This window comes from Plecotus auritus, assembly GCF_963455305.1.
Source record: "Plecotus auritus genome assembly, chromosome: 3".
Lineage (NCBI taxonomy): Eukaryota > Metazoa > Chordata > Mammalia > Chiroptera > Vespertilionidae > Plecotus > Plecotus auritus.
The window spans coordinates 219,304,148-219,321,623 of NC_137772.1; the positions used below are offsets into that span (position 1 = coordinate 219,304,148).

The 17,476-nt window shown below is 52.1% G+C and overlaps 1 protein-coding gene and 1 long non-coding RNA gene across 2 annotated transcripts in view; one reads left to right on the top strand and one right to left on the bottom strand.

The window, feature by feature from the left end:
• Positions 1-5,090, top strand: part of LOC308245096 — a 26,689-nt gene extending 21,599 nt beyond the window's left edge. Inside the window, exons 2-4 of the long non-coding RNA XR_013960206.1 lie at positions 3,281-3,422; positions 4,558-4,610; positions 4,681-5,090. This is a non-coding gene — a long non-coding RNA (uncharacterized lncRNA). The remainder of the gene's footprint in view (positions 1-3,280; positions 3,423-4,557; positions 4,611-4,680) is intronic.
• Positions 1-13,746, bottom strand: part of FOXRED2 (FAD dependent oxidoreductase domain containing 2) — a 17,946-nt gene extending 4,200 nt beyond the window's left edge. Inside the window, exons 1-7 of the mRNA XM_080661837.1 lie at positions 12,514-13,746; positions 9,790-10,041; positions 9,378-9,641; positions 7,821-7,987; positions 4,670-4,835; positions 3,203-3,444; positions 1,812-1,982 (exon numbers count right to left, since the gene is read on the bottom strand). Coding sequence (XP_080517963.1) covers positions 1,812-1,982; positions 3,203-3,444; positions 4,670-4,835; positions 7,821-7,987; positions 9,378-9,641; positions 9,790-10,041; positions 12,514-13,058 — 1,807 coding nt within the window. The 5' untranslated portion in view covers positions 13,059-13,746. The remainder of the gene's footprint in view (positions 1-1,811; positions 1,983-3,202; positions 3,445-4,669; positions 4,836-7,820; positions 7,988-9,377; positions 9,642-9,789; positions 10,042-12,513) is intronic.
• Positions 13,747-17,476: the final 3,730 nt, after the last annotated feature.

The following is a 17,476-nucleotide window of genomic DNA, read 5'->3' on the forward strand; positions in this document are numbered from 1 at the left end:
GCCTTGTAGCCAGGTGTTACGTAACTTTGATTAAAAAAAAAACAGAAAGGATGAAACATATGGGCTCAGTGTTCTGAGGGACGGAGACAGGATGGGAAAATGCAGTGAGTGTCAGAAAACCAGCTTGAGTCTTTTATCTCACAAAATGGGCACACAGGGGTGGGCAAAAGTAGGTTTACAGTTGTTCGACTGTCAGACAAGCAGGTTATGATTATTACAATAGCTTTTAAACCTACTTTTGTCCACCCTGGTACTGCAAAGAATGCTGGGAGGCCCACATGGGTGAACAGGCTGCTACACAAATATTATTTCCCACTTTAGTTCTGACTTACAGCACAGAGGGTCCCTGATGACCCTCTCCGAGCAGGGAAGACAGCAGGTGTGAGGGGAGGATGGCGGAGGGGCAGCAAGGTGGCCTTTTGGCAAGCACCCCCTTCTGATGATGCGCATCACCCCTTCTGTAGGGGCCAGGGGCAGGGAAGCCCAGCACAGCATCTAAGGGGGTGGGGAGAAGGCCTGCCCTATGCCAGCTGGCCCTCTGCCAGGTAGGATTCTTTCGGGTTCAAGGCACTGACATACAGTGGCCTGTACTAGTGTCTAGGGCAGGGATGGGCAAACTTTTTGACTCGAGGGCCACAATGGGTTCTTAAACTGGACCAGAGGGCCGGAACAAAAGCATGGATGGAGTGTTTGTGTGAACTAATATAAATTCAAAGTAAAGGAGCAGAGGGGAGAGCAAGAGAACCCTCCGCTCTTTCGGCTCCGCGGGCCGGATAGAACAGCCGAACGGGCCGGATCCAGCCCGCGGGCCGTAGTTTGCCCACGGCTGGTCTAGGGAGTGGGAGCCAGGAGGCTAAAGGGCCAGGGATGATCCAATCGTAGGAGCCAAAACTCAGGGTGGGAATATGTTCCCTAACAGGCCCCAGCATCTCTGTGTACTCCTGAAACCTCGAGACAGGCAGGGGCTTTGTAGCTGAGGTTGCTAGTCCTGTTCCATGTAATTTCACGTGTAAGCTGATGGTTTGCAGAATGCTAGCACTCTGCTCTACGACTCTCCTCTGTTGGAGCAGTTACATGTATTGGGACGATGAATTTAAACTGTTGTTTTAAACCATCTCCCTCAACATACACATTTTTATTTCAAAGTGGACCGAGGATGTCACCTGGGATGAAACAAGGACACTTGCTCTCTGACCTGCAGGTTAGGACTGACTGTCTCTAACCTGATTTAGTATGAATAGTACCTCATATACTATGGATGCTTAACAGACGTTTGCTGTACACAGCGATACCGTGCAGTTTGGCCCCAAACTCACATGAGTGAGGCCTAGTGGTTGGAAGTCATCAGGGGCAACCCCGCCCTCCCTTCCCAATGGGTCTCTACCATCTCCGTCTTGGGGGTTCTTTGCCTCCTAGTTTACCCACTGAGATCCAAGCTTATTTGAAGGTCTCTAACCTGACACCCCCCCCCCCCCCCCCCCACACACACACACCGCTCCAGCCTCACCTTCCTCCCCGCCAGTGCTGCTCACTTTCCCAGGCTCGGCCTGCTGAGGGCCAGCAGATGGCCCACATCCAGCTTGGGTTTATGCTGGCTCTGGGAAGTTCCCTAATTTCCCTGCCAGTTACCGGCGTTTTCCGGCGTGTTGTCTGGGCGTGGCTCTGTGACCACCTAGTCCACCACGTTGTGGGAAACGGAGCCCTGGGTTTGGTTTCTGGATGTGTGTCCTGAAACAGCTCAAGGCATGCTCTATCGGGCCTCTTCCCGCCCTCTAGCTCAGTCCCGCTGTCCTTCGGGGAACGTAAGCTACCTGCATAGAAGCTTCGCAAATCGGTGCCCAGACAGTTCTCCAGGAAGCGCCTCAGAGGCAAGATGTGGCTCACGGGGGCGGTCCAGTCTGTCAGGAAGTCCTCCACAATGTGGTGGATGGCTGCGGGCCGCGGCAGGGGCCAGTCTGCAGGGCGGAACCTCACCTCCTGCTCTGTGGGGGAGAGGCGGGACCGGGTCAGACCCCAGCAGACGGCCTTCCCACTCTGGGGTCAGTGGCAGCGGCGCGGCTCCCGCACATTCCCAACGCCTACCCCGCTCACTCATGCTCCTGAGCTCGGCTCTCTTGGGACACCTCTGCGCTGGCTGCGGTCCGTTGTTCCACAGCCATCCCCGAATGCTTGGAAGGTTAGCATGAGGAAGCAGGACAAAACCAGACTTGTCCCTTGTGCAGAACTAAGACCAACCACTTGAACTTGATGTTTCTCTAAGGCGCACGTAGACTGAGGTCTATTATGGCTGCTTCAAAACTGGTCTTTCTGTGAGGAGGCTCGGGTCCAGCATCGGGAGGGGTCTTAGAGCTCACCTAGTCCATCTCCCGCCTGTGAGCCCCCTCTGTGGTGTCCCTGTCAGATGGCTCAGGCCCTGACCCAACTGCCCCTGTGTGGGAAATTCGGCTCTAAGAGGCAGCCCCTTCCACTGGGGGACAGCTCTATCACCGGCTCCTGCTATTGGATATACACCTGCGGTCCTGCCACTTCTACCTGTTGATACCACCTCTGCCCCTCTTTAGATCATCCTCTTCCAAGTGACAGCCCTTCAAGTTCTGAAGCAGCAGTTGGGCTCCCCGGGTGGTTCACCCCTTGGTAGCTACTCTGCCAGGCACCGTGCTGGCATTCTGTATATATCACCTCACTTATCCTCCTACAGGAAGGAAGGTACTGCTTTTATCCCCATTGGACAGAGGAGGAAGCTGAGGCTCAGAGAGGTTCATAAATGGTCCAAGGTTACACAGCAGGGAAAGGACAGACCTGGGAGCACCTCCCCTCCATCCTGCCCTGCCCCGCTCCACTCCCGCGTTAACCGCTTCCAGTTCCTCTCCCTGTTCCTTCTAATCGTCTCCAAGTCCCCCCTCCCCACTCCATGATCAGCCTCCTCTGGAGACACACAGCAAGACAGCATCCCTCTGCTCTGTGGTGCCTGGAGATCATGCCACCCCATGTGTGCCCTGCTCAGGTCATGGTACCGGCCAGAATCTGGGACCAGCACTTATCATTCTTGGACCTCCTGTCTTTGGGCACAGTCCCCAGCGGTCCTCCTCCGTCAGTGGAGTGTTGTGGGAGGGATTCATGGTGACACCTCAATACACAGTGGGGCCCGAGGAGTGCCCACCTCAAGAGAGCCCAGGCGGGAGGGAGAGCAGACCCAGCTCACCGGTGGGGAGGTTCCTGTAGTAGTAGATGACGGGGTGCAGGAAGTTAGACTGCCAGGCATCTTCCGTGTACCCCACAGATCGGTCATAAAAGAAGACGTCCTTGTCGGGTCCAGAGAAATTTCTGCCATACTCCATGTTGATGACGAAGAGCCCGTGCCTGGCCTGCCTTCCTGTGACCGTCTCCAGCTGGGCCAGCATCTGCATGGGGAACTCCTCCAGGTACTCGAATGCTGTGCCATTCCTGGGGACCAAGGCAAATGGGAGGGCGAGACCCTCAGTGCTGCGGCAGAGGCGAGGCGTGTGCACGTGGGCCTGCGTGTACGTGTCTCTCTCCCTCCAAGAAGTGACAATCGAACAGCCAGAGACTCTGACCAGCCCCGCACATCTCACATTACTGTTACAGCTGAGCCCTGGGACGGGGCGCATGCCTTGGTGTGTTCAAGGGACAGGAAGAAGGCCAGGGTGGCTGGGGTGGAGTTAAGGGGGAGGGCCCGGAGAGGGGTTGGGGAAATCGTTGGGGGCGGGTCAAGGAAGGCTTGTGTATGCCACGATGGGAACACCTGGCTTCACCTGGACTGAGGGGAAGCCACGGGCCCTGGAGAGTACTGAGCAGAGATGAACTGGTGTGACTCGTGTTTGAAAAGGGCCACCCTGGCCATGCGTTGGGAGTAGACCGCTGCTGGACCAGTGCCCGTGAGAGATGCTGGTGGTCTGGACCAAGGGGCGGGGCAGAGCTGTGAGGGGAGGTCAGTTCTCGATAACCTGAAGGAGAGCCAACTGGACTTACGGGTGGTCTGTGTGGTGAATGGGTGTGAAGGCAAGCGGGTCAAGGACGACGGGAGGTTGCTGCGCCGAGTACGGGCCCTGAACTTGTGTGCTGCTGCACTCCCTGGCTTTGGGCCCGCTGTTTCCTCTGAGAGTTCTTCCTCTGCTTCCCACCTGCCACCTGTCCTGGGAGGGCCTCCCCTCCAGCCCCTCCGCAGTTTCCTGCTCAGGCAGAGTCCCCTTACCCGGGACTGATAAGGCGCCAACTTGGCCCCGGCCCCAGGGAACTCACGAATCTCACTGGTGTTGCAGTTTACCGCTCATCTACGTGGTGCCAAATGCTTTCTATGAGTTACCTTTCTCCTTCCTACAGTTCTGCCAGGTACGCAGAACCCCCACTTTGCCCCCATTATGCAGGTGAAAGAAAGGCTCAGAAAGGCTAACTAACTTGCCCAAAGTCACAGGTAGAAAGAGGCATAGCCTGGTTCACACTCAGGACTGTCTGTCTGCAGAGCTGGTGGTATGGATTTCCCTGATTTTTCTCCAGAATAAATCCATCTCCCCTACCCTCACCCCTGTTTCTCCTCAGGCTTCATCTTAGGAGGGAACCACTGGGCTATTCCACACTTGGGATCGGAAGAGGTGTGACGAGGGTAAGGTGAGGCGGCGGAGGGGGAGCGGGGAGGGGGTGGGTGACTCACTCCTTCAACAGGACGACATCGGCGAGCACACTGAACATCTGGTAGAGCCCAGAAGCCTCGTTCACGCGCCGGAGGACAGAGCTGGTCAGCTGTGTGATGGGGTGCTCGGTGGAGGGCCAGGCGACACCGTGGTGGCGATGCTCCAGTAGCCGGTGAACAGCACGCACTGAAATGGCCAGAGGGAGGGATGGCATGCTGCACTTAAGGATTTATCTTTTGCCTGGCCGACGTGGCTCAGTGATAGAGCGTGGACCTATCAACCAGGAGGTCACGGTTTGATTCCAATCAGGGCACATGCCTGGGTTGTGGGCTCGATACTCAGAGGGGGTTGCAGGAGGCAGCCGATCAATGATTCTCTCTCATCACTGAAGTTTCTCTTTCTCTCCCGTTCCCTTCCTTGCTGCCATCAATAAAAATACATTAAAAAAGAAGAATTTATCTTTTGCTTTTGCCATTAGGAGGGACATAAAGTCCCCATCAACTTCTCTAAACTCAATACACACTGTAGCCTGACGCCCAGAAGATGCCGTTGGCGCAGGGTCGGCACGTGGTCTGTAAAGGGCCGGGCGGAAGCATGTTCGGCTTTGCAGAGGCTGTCAGCTACTCAATTCCGCCTCTGGTGTGGAGGCAGCCACAGAGGACAGCTAAGTGAAGGAGCGTGGCCGAATCCGGTCCTCAGGCCCGTGTCTGCCCCCTGCCTTCGCCACCCGCATATGGAAGTCCCGCAGCCATCACTCCACATGTGGTGTGTCCAAACGGGACGCAGAGCCTCCCTCTGCAACCTTTCCCCTCGCCCAGTCCCCGTTCCTGCGGGAGACCTCCAAACGGACACCCTTTGATTGCCCCCTCTCCTTCACAGCCTAAGCCCAATCTGTCACTAGTTCTATTTTGAAACGTTCTGTATGTTTGTCAGGATAGAAAAGCAACAGCTGTCTGAAACAACAGGAGACGTTTTCTGTGTGCCGGGGGCTGCCGGATACAGTTGTGAAACTGGGGCACCGCACACAGATGCCTGCTCTTCCAAAACGAATCAACACAACACCCAAATCCAGCAAAGGCAAGGACACAGCAGTTCACGTGACAGGGGACGCGCTGGCCCACAGTCACAGCAAGGCGTGCAGCCTCACCAGACACCTGGCTCTCCGGAGGAAACCATGGTGAAGCTGAGTTTTGCAAAAGGTTGAGGATGACACAGCTAGAGAAGTTTGGGAACGGTGCCCTGGCAAAAGGAGCACATATGTGAAGAAATAAAATCTTCAGAGAGCCTGGCATCTCTTGAAAAGCAGGCGCGGGACCAGGCCGGAAGGGCGAGCTGGTGTTGGCTGCGCAGAGCTCTGAATGCCGTGCTGGGAACTGGAACTCCCTGCGGAGACGGGGAACCACTCAAGATGTGCGAATAGAGGAAGGATACAGTTGTTGTTGTGGTTTTTTTTTTTTTTTTACAAAAAACAAAGGTTGTTTTGATGGGTACTATGGTAGAGGGTGTACAGAACAGACGGGGGATGGGCAAGGCTTCCAGCAAGTCCTACGTTCCAAGCAGTTCCGGTCTGTGCCGCTGCCCAGCTTTTATCTTCTGCTGCTTCCCTCGGCCTTACTGTTTGCTACTTGTCTCCCTCGGGGCCTGTTTCTCAGATGAATGATGAGCAAGGTCTGGGCAGAATGTACTGTGTAGTCACCCGTCCCTCCCCCAGGAGGTTCCTCAGTGAGTACTGACCACAGCAATCTGTGGCCTACACACCCACGTCTGTTTCTCATTTGCCTGAAGCTCTGCAGTTAGCTGTGAGCACCAGTCAGGCAGATATGGGTTCAAATTCCACTTTTGCCATCCACTGGCTGGGTGACTTGGGGCAAATTACTTAATGTCTCTGTGCTCCAGTTTCCTTATCTGCAAAATGGAGTTGAAATAACAGGATGTGTCTCATGGGGCTGTTGTGAGCTGGAAAAAAGGGGTGGAGGACAGAGGGAGCAAGAGGGACAGGGCGGTGTGTGCCAGTAGAGTGGGTGCAGGGAGGGTGCCGGCCATGGGAACGGTGATGAGGGTTTCTTACTGGGGGGACTCGGCTGAAGAGACACTCTTCTCATTCCGTGTGTGTGCATGGGCATGTGTGTGCGTGTGTGTTCAATTTGCAAATACTCTGCTTTACAGGCAGCTAACACTCCCTCCCTGGTGTCCTTCTCTGACGACACGTGTGGGGTGCAAAATATACTGTCTGGAAATCAACAGTAAAACATAACTATCTTTCTCTGCCAAACTGGAAGAATAGTGAAATGCAAAAGTGAGCATTAAGGCAGTGCAAGGCATCAAATTAAACACAGAAAAGACAGAATGCAGGGTGCAGGGCCTTCATGGTGTTTACGACAGAATTAACGGGCTCATGTACCACCCGCCACACAATAAAGCACCCATCCCACAGCCTCCCCAGAGGGCAGAAAATTTATACCCTCAGTACCTAGAGCTCTGAAAAGGAACGAATATAATCCAATTGTAATTATTTAAAAAAATATTTTTTTATTGATTTCAGAGAGGAAGGGAGAGGGAGAGAAACATCAATGATGAGAGAATCATTGATCGGCTGCCTCCTGCACGCCACCTACTGGGGGTCAAGCCTGCAACCTGGGCATGTGTCCTTGTCCAAATAGGACCCTTCAGTTCACAAGCTGACGCTCTATCCACTGAGCCAAAACAGCTAGGGCTCCAACTGTAATTCTTATTCAGATTTGTCGGTACCCAAAAACTGTGCGTGTATGCTTCACAGCTGCACGGCCCCAGGTATGGCCTTGTAGTCCTCAAGGGCAGGGGTCTCCCCTCATTCCCACCTCTGACGTGAGGGTACCCCACAGAGGCTTAGAGAGGTTATGAAGCTTAACCTCTGAGGCCACCCCACTGGGGAGGAACCCAGGTTAACAATCCTCAATCTCAGCGTTCTCACCAATACAAGGCGCTTCACCCGACAGGACACAGCATGTAACACGCACCCCAGATGTACGTACTTTTATACCTTATCGGATGCTTTTCTAGACGTATCCTCATGGAAACCCACTGCTGTCTGCCCCAGACACGGAATTTATGACAGTCGACTCCTGATGAGCAATCCCTTGAAGGCTGCTGGAAACCGGAGTGCGCTTCCTGAGCCTGGGGAGGTGGACTCACCTGTGTATCGGAATCCATGGATGAAGCCCCCAGCAGACTTCCGGTAATCCACAGAGTGGCTGGCCGTACCCAGGACAAAGAGACCACGGCTTCCTTTGGACTCATAGCTGGGTCTGACCAGTGGGTACTTCTTCCTGAACTCACCCCCTGAAGACAGTCTGAGGGACCTGTGAACAGAAAGTGTTGTTCATAAAAATCGCTGCTGTGTGTGAAACGAATTACAGGCCGGGCTCTGAGCTAAGTGTTGTATATTCCTTACTGCATTTAAATCATACCGTGACCCAGGAGGCAGGTGTAACCATCTCCATTTAACAGATGGAGAACCGAGGCTCGGGTTAAAGATGTGGTGGGTCAGGGCCAGGGTCAGGATTCAAGCCTGACTCAAGGCTGGGCTCCGGGCTAAGAATGGGCCTTGTGTGACCAGATGGGACAGAAGGGTCTGGCTCAGGCCCTCCAGGTTCTTGTTTGCCTGTGCCTTGGCCAGAAGGGAAGTGAGACCCTGGATGGATTCTTTGGTACTAAGCCTTACAAAGGAACTGGGGCAGCAATGTCTAAAGACGAGGATCTACAAGGCAGTTCTTCAAAATGCAATTATAAATAATTTCAGCAGCCAACATTTGATTGAGCATATAGTGTATGCCAAGCAGTTTTCTTCTTTCTTTCTTTCTTTCTTTCTTTCTTTCTTTCTTTCTTTCTTTCTTTCTTTCTGTTTCTTTTTCCCTCCCCTCTTCCCTTCCCTCCCCTTCCCTTCCTTTCTTTGTTTTTTAATGCTCTTGACTGGAATCGAACCCAAGACCCTTTGGCCTGCAGGCTGACTCTCTATCCACTGAGCCAAACCTGCTAGGGCCCAAGTAGTTTTTTTAAAAAAAAATATATTTTATTGATATTTCACAGAGAGGAAGGGAGAGGGATAGAGAGCCAGAAACATCGATGAGAGAGAAACATCGATCAGCTGCCTCCTGCACACCTCCCACTGGGGATGTGCCCGCAACCAAGGTACATGCCCTTGACCGGAATCGAACCCGGGACCTTTCAGTCCGCAGGCCGACGCTCTATCCACTGAGCCAAACCGGTTTCAGCCAAGTAGTTTTCTATATTCATCCTCACAATAGGCCTATGACAAAGGAACTATGATCCCCATGTTAGTGAGGAGAAACTGGGGCCAACCGTGGTAAAGCAACTCTCCCAGAGCTCACAGATTTGGTAAGAAAGAATCTCTGATCGACCCCAGAGTCTGCGCTCCTGGCCACCATACTGCCTTCCAGCAAATTCACCTCCTGGTTCTTGCCTTCCCATCTCTCAGGTGGAAGATCACAACACAGACGAAGACTCGCTGCTGCTGCTGCTACAAGGGGGAGGGCCTCAGGGCCACCTGGGACCCTTCTCAGTGGACAGAGAGCCACCATCCGGGCGGGAAACCAGGCAGCATCCACATCCAGGCTGAGGGTGGAGGCCTGAAAGCCTGGGGCTGGCACTGCCGGACAGGGACGCTGTTCCCCCAGGGGGGTGTCAGAGGGGTTTGTATGAGACCCCAGCTCCCCCCTCACTTGGACTCACTTATTGAAAATGGAGAAATCGAAGTTCCAGCCCAGGCAGCGGATGACACGGTCGTAGGCCACGCGCATCGCAAAGTTGTCGCTGTCGTCCTGGGGGAGGGGGATGGCCTCGGCACTCTGGTTGCTTTCCTCCACGTAGAACTTGAGGGTGATGTGGAACTTGCCCTTGGGGTCCTTCACAATAGCCAGATCCGTCAGGTCGGACTCCAGCAACCCGTCCAGGGACTTCAGCTGGTAGGTGTCCAGCAAGCCGTTGTTGATGGCCCTGGGGCCAAAGGAACATGCAGGAGAGAGGAAGGAGTCTATACTGGGTACAAGGGGCTCGGAGGGAGAGGTGGTTACTGTAGCTGGGGTCAGGAATGGCTTTAGAGGGGCTGGAGTGCGCAGCACAGTGGAGCGGCTGCGTGGCATACCTGAGGTCTCCTACGTAATGCGTGGCCCAGGACAGCCGGACTCGGGAGCGGCTCAGCATGTGGACAAAGTTGGTGACACCCAAGATGTTCTCTGCCGTCTCAAAGGCTGAGTTCCCTCGGCCCAGGATCAGCACATTCTGACCCACAAAGTCCTCCGGGTCCACGGACACAGACTCGTAACCTTCCACATACTCGGAGCCGGGGAAGTCCACCAGGTTGGGGACTGACAAACCGGTGGCGACAAGAAGGACGCTGCAGGTGGGGAACGAGGAAAAGTTGGCTTAGTCTCTTAGCTACCAGACACTAAGTAAAAGTCACTTTTTGGACCTGCCACCTGGCTTGTCCACCTGACTCAAACTGCTGGCCCCTAAAAGAAAACAGGACATTCGTTCATCTGATTACTGATCCATCCCAGCATACGTGAGACTTTGCCCCAGTGGTTCTCAACCTTTCTAACACCGCAACCCTTCAATACAGTTCCTCATGTTGTGGTGACCCCCAACCATAAAATTATTTTCGTTGCTACTTCATAACTGTCATTTTGCTACTGTTATTTTTTTTAATATATTTTATTGATTTTAGAGAGGAAGGGAGAGGGAGAGAGAGATAGAAACATCAATGATGAGAGAGAATCATTGATTGGCTGCCTCTTGCACGCCCCCTACTGGGGATCAAGCCCGCAACCCAGGCATGTGCCTTTGCCTGGAATCGAACCTGGGACCTTTCAGTCCGCAGACCGATGCTCTCTATCCATTGAGCCAAACCAGCCAGGGCTAATTTTGCTACTGTATGAATCGTAATGTAAATATCTGTGTTTTCCGATGGTCTTAGGCGACCCTGCTAGTGGTTCTCAACCTGTGGGTCGCGACCCACAGGTTGAGAACCGCTGCTGTAGAGCGGTTCTCTGAAAACACAGATATTTACATTAAGATTCATTAACAGTAGCAAAATTACAGTTATAAGTAGCAACAAAAATAATTTTATGGTTGGGGGTCACCACAACATGAGGAACTGTATTAAAGGGTCGCGGCGTTAGAAAGGTTGAGAACCACTGCTTTACCCCTATCCCTCACTGAGCTCACTCCAGCGGAGTTTCCTTTACCCCTTACTGGGATTATACCAAATATGAGAATTTGACTGACAGGAGAAGGTAGCACCATGAGAAATCAAGTAATTCATCCAATTCTGAACACAGCAGTCAGACCAAGTATCACCCTCAGTGATGAGAAGGAGACTTGATGTTCCTGCTTTCCCCTTCCTCACTTGCTTGACAAATGCAGACATCTGTTGAGGAGTATTCTCTACCAGACTCTGTACATGTTTTATGTGTCATCTTACAGCTCAAAGCAACCCTGATGGATGTCATCTGGCCTGCTTTACAGGTGAGGAGACACAGGCCCACAGCTGGCGTCCAAAGCTCCCAGTCAGCAGGGCCAGACTGACCACAGATCAGCAGGGTGCCCAAGTCCTGCTCTTTATATTGGTAGGTTTGCAGTGCTGTCGAGGGCAGCTGGGGAGCTGGATCCTGCCGGCCTGCAGAAGAATGATTTGATCGCAGGGTGGTTTCAAAAATCGAACTGGAGTCCTAACCGATTTGGCTCAGTGGATAGAGCGTCGGCCTGCGGACTGAAAGGTCCCAGGTTCGATTCCAGTCAAGGGCATGTACCTTGGTTGCGGGCACATCCCCAGTAGGAGCTGTGCAGGAGGCAACTGATCGATGTTTCTCTCTCATTGATGTTTCTAACTCTCTATCCCTCTCCCTTCCTCTTCTGTAAAAAATCAATAAAATATATTAAAAAAAAATCGAACTGGAAAAAAAATCCAACTGGGTGGCCTGTAGAAGGGGCATATGCAGCCCTATCACTGTGTCTGCTGACTCTTGTCCACTCTGCTCATATCTGACTCCCCTACGCTGTAGCACAGCTGTTTAAATGCAAGGGTCAGAATGGCTCAGCCCTCTTTCCCTGGGCTGTAAGCAGCAAGGAGCAAAGCTGGGCCTCTGCCAGAACATAGGGGAAGATGAACGCTGATGGAGCACCTGCTGGGAGCCAGGTGCTCAGCTAATGGCCAGGAAGTGAGAGGCAGTCTGGTGCAGCTGGAAAGAACACGGGCTTCGAGGTCTGGAAGATATGGGCTCAAATTGCAGCTTAAAAGCTGTGTGAAGCTTTGCGCAGTGGCAGTATCGTAGCCAAAGAGGTTTATCGAGGCGCGATTATTGCTAATTGAAAACTTTTCCCAATACAAAAAAAAAAAAAAAGGGCTGCGTGATGCAGCACCAGTTGCTGGGCTTCTCTCAGACCCAGTTCTTCACCTGTAAGATGGCAGTCAGTGACCTTCCCCCATAGGGTCCTGGTGAGGCTGCAACAAGTGCATTCTAGTTCGTGACTCTGAATCTGGGTTGCCTACAGGACATTAAGCTTTCTCGTAAGCTAAAACTGAATGCCGGCAGCACTGCCTGTAGGGCCTTCTCACTCTTGTTCGGTTCTGAAATCCCACTGGGCCCCTCTAACACTTGCTAGATCCAGCATTCCCCAGCATGTTTTGGGGAACACCAGTTCTGGGAGATGTTCTACAAAAGGGTTTTGTGGGTACATAAGCTTAGGTAATGCTAACTACCCAATGTTGCTTTCTCCCATTCCTCCCACACCAACCGGCCACACAGGCAGTGTCAGTCCCTCCAGGAAAGGCGCAGCTTCAGGCGAGCTCTGGGACCCCGTTCCTTACCTGCACCTATATTCCTGGCCCTTCTGGTCGGTCAGAATGAAGTAATGGCCATTCCAGGCCTGCCGATCCTTGTCCAGAGTGACGTGGGCAATGGTTGTGTTGTACCGCACGTGGAGCCCCAGCCGGCTTGCGAAGTCGCCCAGGTAGCGCACCATGTCGCCGGCATCGGGGAAGTAGGCCTGGGAGTAGTGTCTGAAGAGCAGCCGAGGGTCATGGCTGAGCAGCGAGTTCCAGTCGTGGCGGAGGTTGAACTCGGAGTTGGTCCTGCCGGTGTACCGCTTGTTGATGCTGATGAGCTTGCGGTGCCTGGGGTAGCGCGTGAAGAAGCTGCCTGGCCCCGAGGCGCGCTCGAACACCACGTAGTCCCGCCCGGCCTGCTGCAGGAAGTAGGCCATTTGCAGGCCCGCGGGCCCCGCGCCCAGGACACAGTAGTCCCGGTGTGGGGGCGCCAAGGCCTCAGCCGGGTACAGGGTGAAAGCCGGGCAGAGAGCCATGGTTAGGAGCAGCCCTAGGGGGCCCCACACCGGGGCCACCGAGAGGCACATCCTGCGCAGACCAGATGGGTGAGGCCTCGGACCAAGGTTGGCCTGAGGCCCTGGGAATGAGTGAGGTCGGGGCCTGCCGAGAGGCAGAGGCTGGCCTGGGCGCTCACGGCTATTTGGGGTGGAGCCAGCACCAGAACTCAAGGACTTCTGAGCTCATTTGCTATGGTTTCAAGCAAAAATCCCCAACCCCTTCATCTCCTTCCAGGCCTACGGTTTCAAGCAAAAATCCCCAACCTCTTCATCTCCTTCTGGGCCTCCGTTCCCTGGGGCACCAGCTCTCTTCTTATTGCCATAGTAGTAAGAATGTGGGTGCTCCCCTATTTTCTCCCTTATTTGAAGGATGTCCAACACCCTTGGGGGCATGTCTCTTTAGCCACACCTCTGCTCTGGGGCTGGAGCCTGAAGAAGGCGTGGCCTGCATGGACCCCACCCCCAGCCAGGTGCTGAGACTCCTCGGTCACGCGACAGAGATGCCCAACACACCTGCTGCCATGCCGGCGCGAGGCTGCTCTCCTGCTGGCGCGCACTCTTTAGGAGCCGCTCCCCGCGCGTGCGCAGTGCCCACGACCGCAGCTCCGGCCGCCCCGGCCCGCAGACCCCTGCCCCGCTACCTAGGGCTCGCACCTCGCAGCCGCTCCGCAGGCAGCGCGCACAGTGAGGCCGGGTGGGCCCAGCCCGCTCGCGTCGCGGAGCCGCCCCGCCCCTCCCGCCGGGCCAATGGCAAGGGGCGGGGTCACGTGCGCGGCGTGCCGCACGCCGGACGGTGGGCCTGCGGGGGTCCGTAGGAAGCGCCGCGGTCTGCCTGTGCTGCCTGCGGGGGCTGCGGTGCCAGGGCTAGAGGTCCCCTCCAAGCACCGGTGCGGGCTCTTGTTTTCAAACTGTGCCTTTTCACTTGTGAGGCGCGGGAGCAGATTATTCTTGGAGGTAATTCCATCATTAATGTAGCTAAAGACTAGTTGGCTACCCAGATTCTGGGGACTGGAAACCAGGTTGGTGAACCCAGGACAGAAAAACCAATTAACAGGTTTTTGCTACTGTGGACTTAAAAAGGGATTCTACAGGAAGTAACTTCACAGGTTGATCTAATAATAAATTCCTAACTGGGCAGGTCAAGGTGAGTGGTCATGCCCTAGGCATATGCATTCTTTAGTAAAAGGTTTATCTTTGCTTTAAGCAAGCCCTGCCCATTGTTTTTGTGCATCTGGGACTGATACCTTTGAAATGCCTTTCAGACCCATCAATCCAAACCACGATCTAGAGAGCATATACTCTTAACTATCCTGTAATGACCCCCACCTTCGTGCATCTTACTTTCCTTCCCCTTTAATCCCAAATGCATAAAAGCTGCAAACTGTCATTCTGAAGCATTTTTCTGTCTGTTGAGATCTTGCTTCCAGGCATATCCTTATAAAAACTACTTACAGGTTTGAAAGTTCTTATCTGGACACTACAATGATTCAGTCTGTTTGTTTATTAAGAAACATTCATGATTGACTTGATCTTTCACCAACCAGTGAGGTAGCCAAAAATTCTGTTTACAACATTTTGTAGACATTGGCCAAAACCTCCATAGGGTTAGAGTGATTTGCTTAGGATCACACAGTTAAGAGGTGGGGCTTGGAATGAAAATCCCCTTTTCACTCAATTATGAACTCTTTATAAAATATTTTTTATTCATTCATGAATGTTTTATGAGCCTGGTAATGTAAATAAAGTGGCCTATGATGGGCCAGTATGACACTTAAACATAAACCCACATGAGCAGTGGTGTGGCCGGAGTGGAGGCACGGCACGTGGAGGATGGCAGGATGATCCTGAACTGCCATTCAAGTGAACAGGATGATTGTAGCTGGCCTCCCAGAGGTGGGATGTGGATCCTGCATGAGATTATCAACTTGGAAACAGAATCAAGTAGGTAATTCTTTCACCAAAAGGATTTAGATGTGCGTGGAGACTGTCCCAGAGGAGGGCTCTCCAAGACACTGAACCAAATCAGAAACTGAGATGGAAGCTTTCCAAAGATAATGAGTCAAAAACCAGAGCGCCCTCTGTAGTAAAATGCCTGAGCACGTTCTTTTCTGCTGAAGTCTGCGATCAAAGGAAAACGGTGCTGTTATCACTGCTTACGGCTCTCCGAAATGCAAGGGCCATGGCACACAGGACTGAGAAAGTATCCAGTCTTCCTGCTTTGGTGCCCGGGAAACAAGGTGAGGGAGCAGCACAGCCCCGCCCCGCCCCACAGGTGGGCTCCAGCTCCTCACTCGGGAGGCCTGGCTCTTATTCTCAAGCTTCCTTTTGCTCAAAGAAAGCAACTCACATTTGTAAATGACAGTTTTGTTTTTTTGTTTTTACTATGTCTAACTTTTTCTAAGTAAATGCAGCATGTAAGGGTATCTTAAAGTGTGTTCCTATGTGATGATTTTGTAAAGAGTTGTTTTGAATTTTTATTTCAAAATATAAATTCTAACAAAATTAAAAAAAAAAAAGGATTTAGGAAAAATATGGCAAGCCTCCCGTACAACTGAATCAGACAATGGAAGAGCAACTTATAGAAGGAAAGAGGAAGGGGATGATTACCGCCAGAGCTTTCTGTGGGGTGCTCACAATGGCATAGGATGCGAGAACGCCTCCCTTAAACTCCTCCCACAGACCCCAATCAATTATGTTAAAATGTGCCATCACTTTTATCAAGATTTACATGGACAGAACATAGTACATTTGAGGGAAGGACAGGAACCTTCAAGAGGCATTAATATGGTCCAGTGAGACAGAACTGAGGGTTCTCGTGGGAAAGCAGCCATGCCTAGTGTGGAAAGAACTTTATATTCTAGCTTTGCATGGCTGGAGCTTTTCATAAAAAATAGTTGAGCCCAGCCGGCCTGGCTCAGTGTAACTGAACTAGGACAGTGGTCGGCAAACTGTGGCTCTCGAGCCGCGGTTTGCCGACCATTGAACTAGGAGGTCAGTTCGATTCCCAGTCAGGGCACATGCCTAGGTTGCAGGCTCGATCCCCAGTGGGCAGGCGTGCAGGAGGCAGCCTATCAGTGATTCTCTTATCATTGATGTTTCTATCTCTCTCCCCCTCTCTGAAACCAATATATTTAAAAAAATAGTTGAAACCTCTCATCTTCTGAGACCAAGGAAAGCACTAACAAATGCCGCTTATCTCTAACTTTCATGGCCTGTATCAGCATCAGAGAAAAGCACCATTACAGCAGAGACGATCTTACTCATTACGATGACCGCAGTGCACTCTCCAGTATCTGAGGGCATACAGAGTGCCCTCAATGAGCATGTTGAGTGAACATTGAAACCAGACAGGCTAGGAAAAATACCTAATCAAAAATAAGGTAGGGAGGTCTACTTCTTAGTGGTTGTGAAGATTTGAGAATGGGAGCTGGCAAATAATGAAAGTACCTAAAATAGTTGCTGGTCTTATTTGGTGAGTAACGGGAAATTAGGACAGATGAAGTGCGGCAGGACCTGGAGACTAGGCTGAACCTGGATTGTAGGCAGCAGCATGCTAGCCAAGGCTTTTGAGTTAGGACTGTTTTTAGCAATCAACTTGGTGGCGCCAAACAGGACAGATGAGCAGGGGATAAATCAAAGAAATGAAGTATTTGGAAGTGGATGCAAAATGTTTTGTTGGCGTGAAACCAACTTCCACCTGCCCCCTTGTCCCAGCAAATCCACCTGGATTGCATCGTGAGTCTGCAAGAGGCAGCTTGGTATCAGTTGAATTTTGAAAACCCTTGGCACTTGTCACACCACTTTCATCCGTCATTTTTATCACACTACCTACATTGAAAACTCCCTAAGAAGTACGTTTATGCTCCATCTTTCTAATAACTCTAACAAAGCACAATACATCTTGCTTTTTTGATTAAAATTTAGAATGTTACTCAGAAGCTGAGCCTGTTTCCTCATCTGTACAATGGTGTCACTCCCACCAACATTGTAAGTCCTGTGTCAGGCTCAGGTATTTCCAGAAAGCTTAGTACAATACCTGGCAATGTAATTACTTCTTAGTCCCAAGAACAGAACACTATCCCTTTAATAAAAACAGCACTTTTACTAAAATACGTTTACATATCCTAAACATCTGTAACTCTGATTTATAACACTGCTTTGAGTGCCAGCTTGAGACGGTCACCAGCTCAAGCCAAGCTTGAAAACAATTTACAACCATTTTGATCACCACCCAGTGGAACGTCAGAATCTTCTGAGGGAGTCTCCATGAGCAACAGCCCCACCTCAACCTCCAGAGACTGCGCCCTGCTTCACTTTTTACTAGTGACTTGTGTCTCTCAGGGTAGTAGTTAGGTTTGGCACATGGCCAGCTTATGGAAATGGACTTCTCATGTGGACCTCTGTGGGACCTCACAATTAAGTCTCCAGGAAAAGATAATTTCACAGGT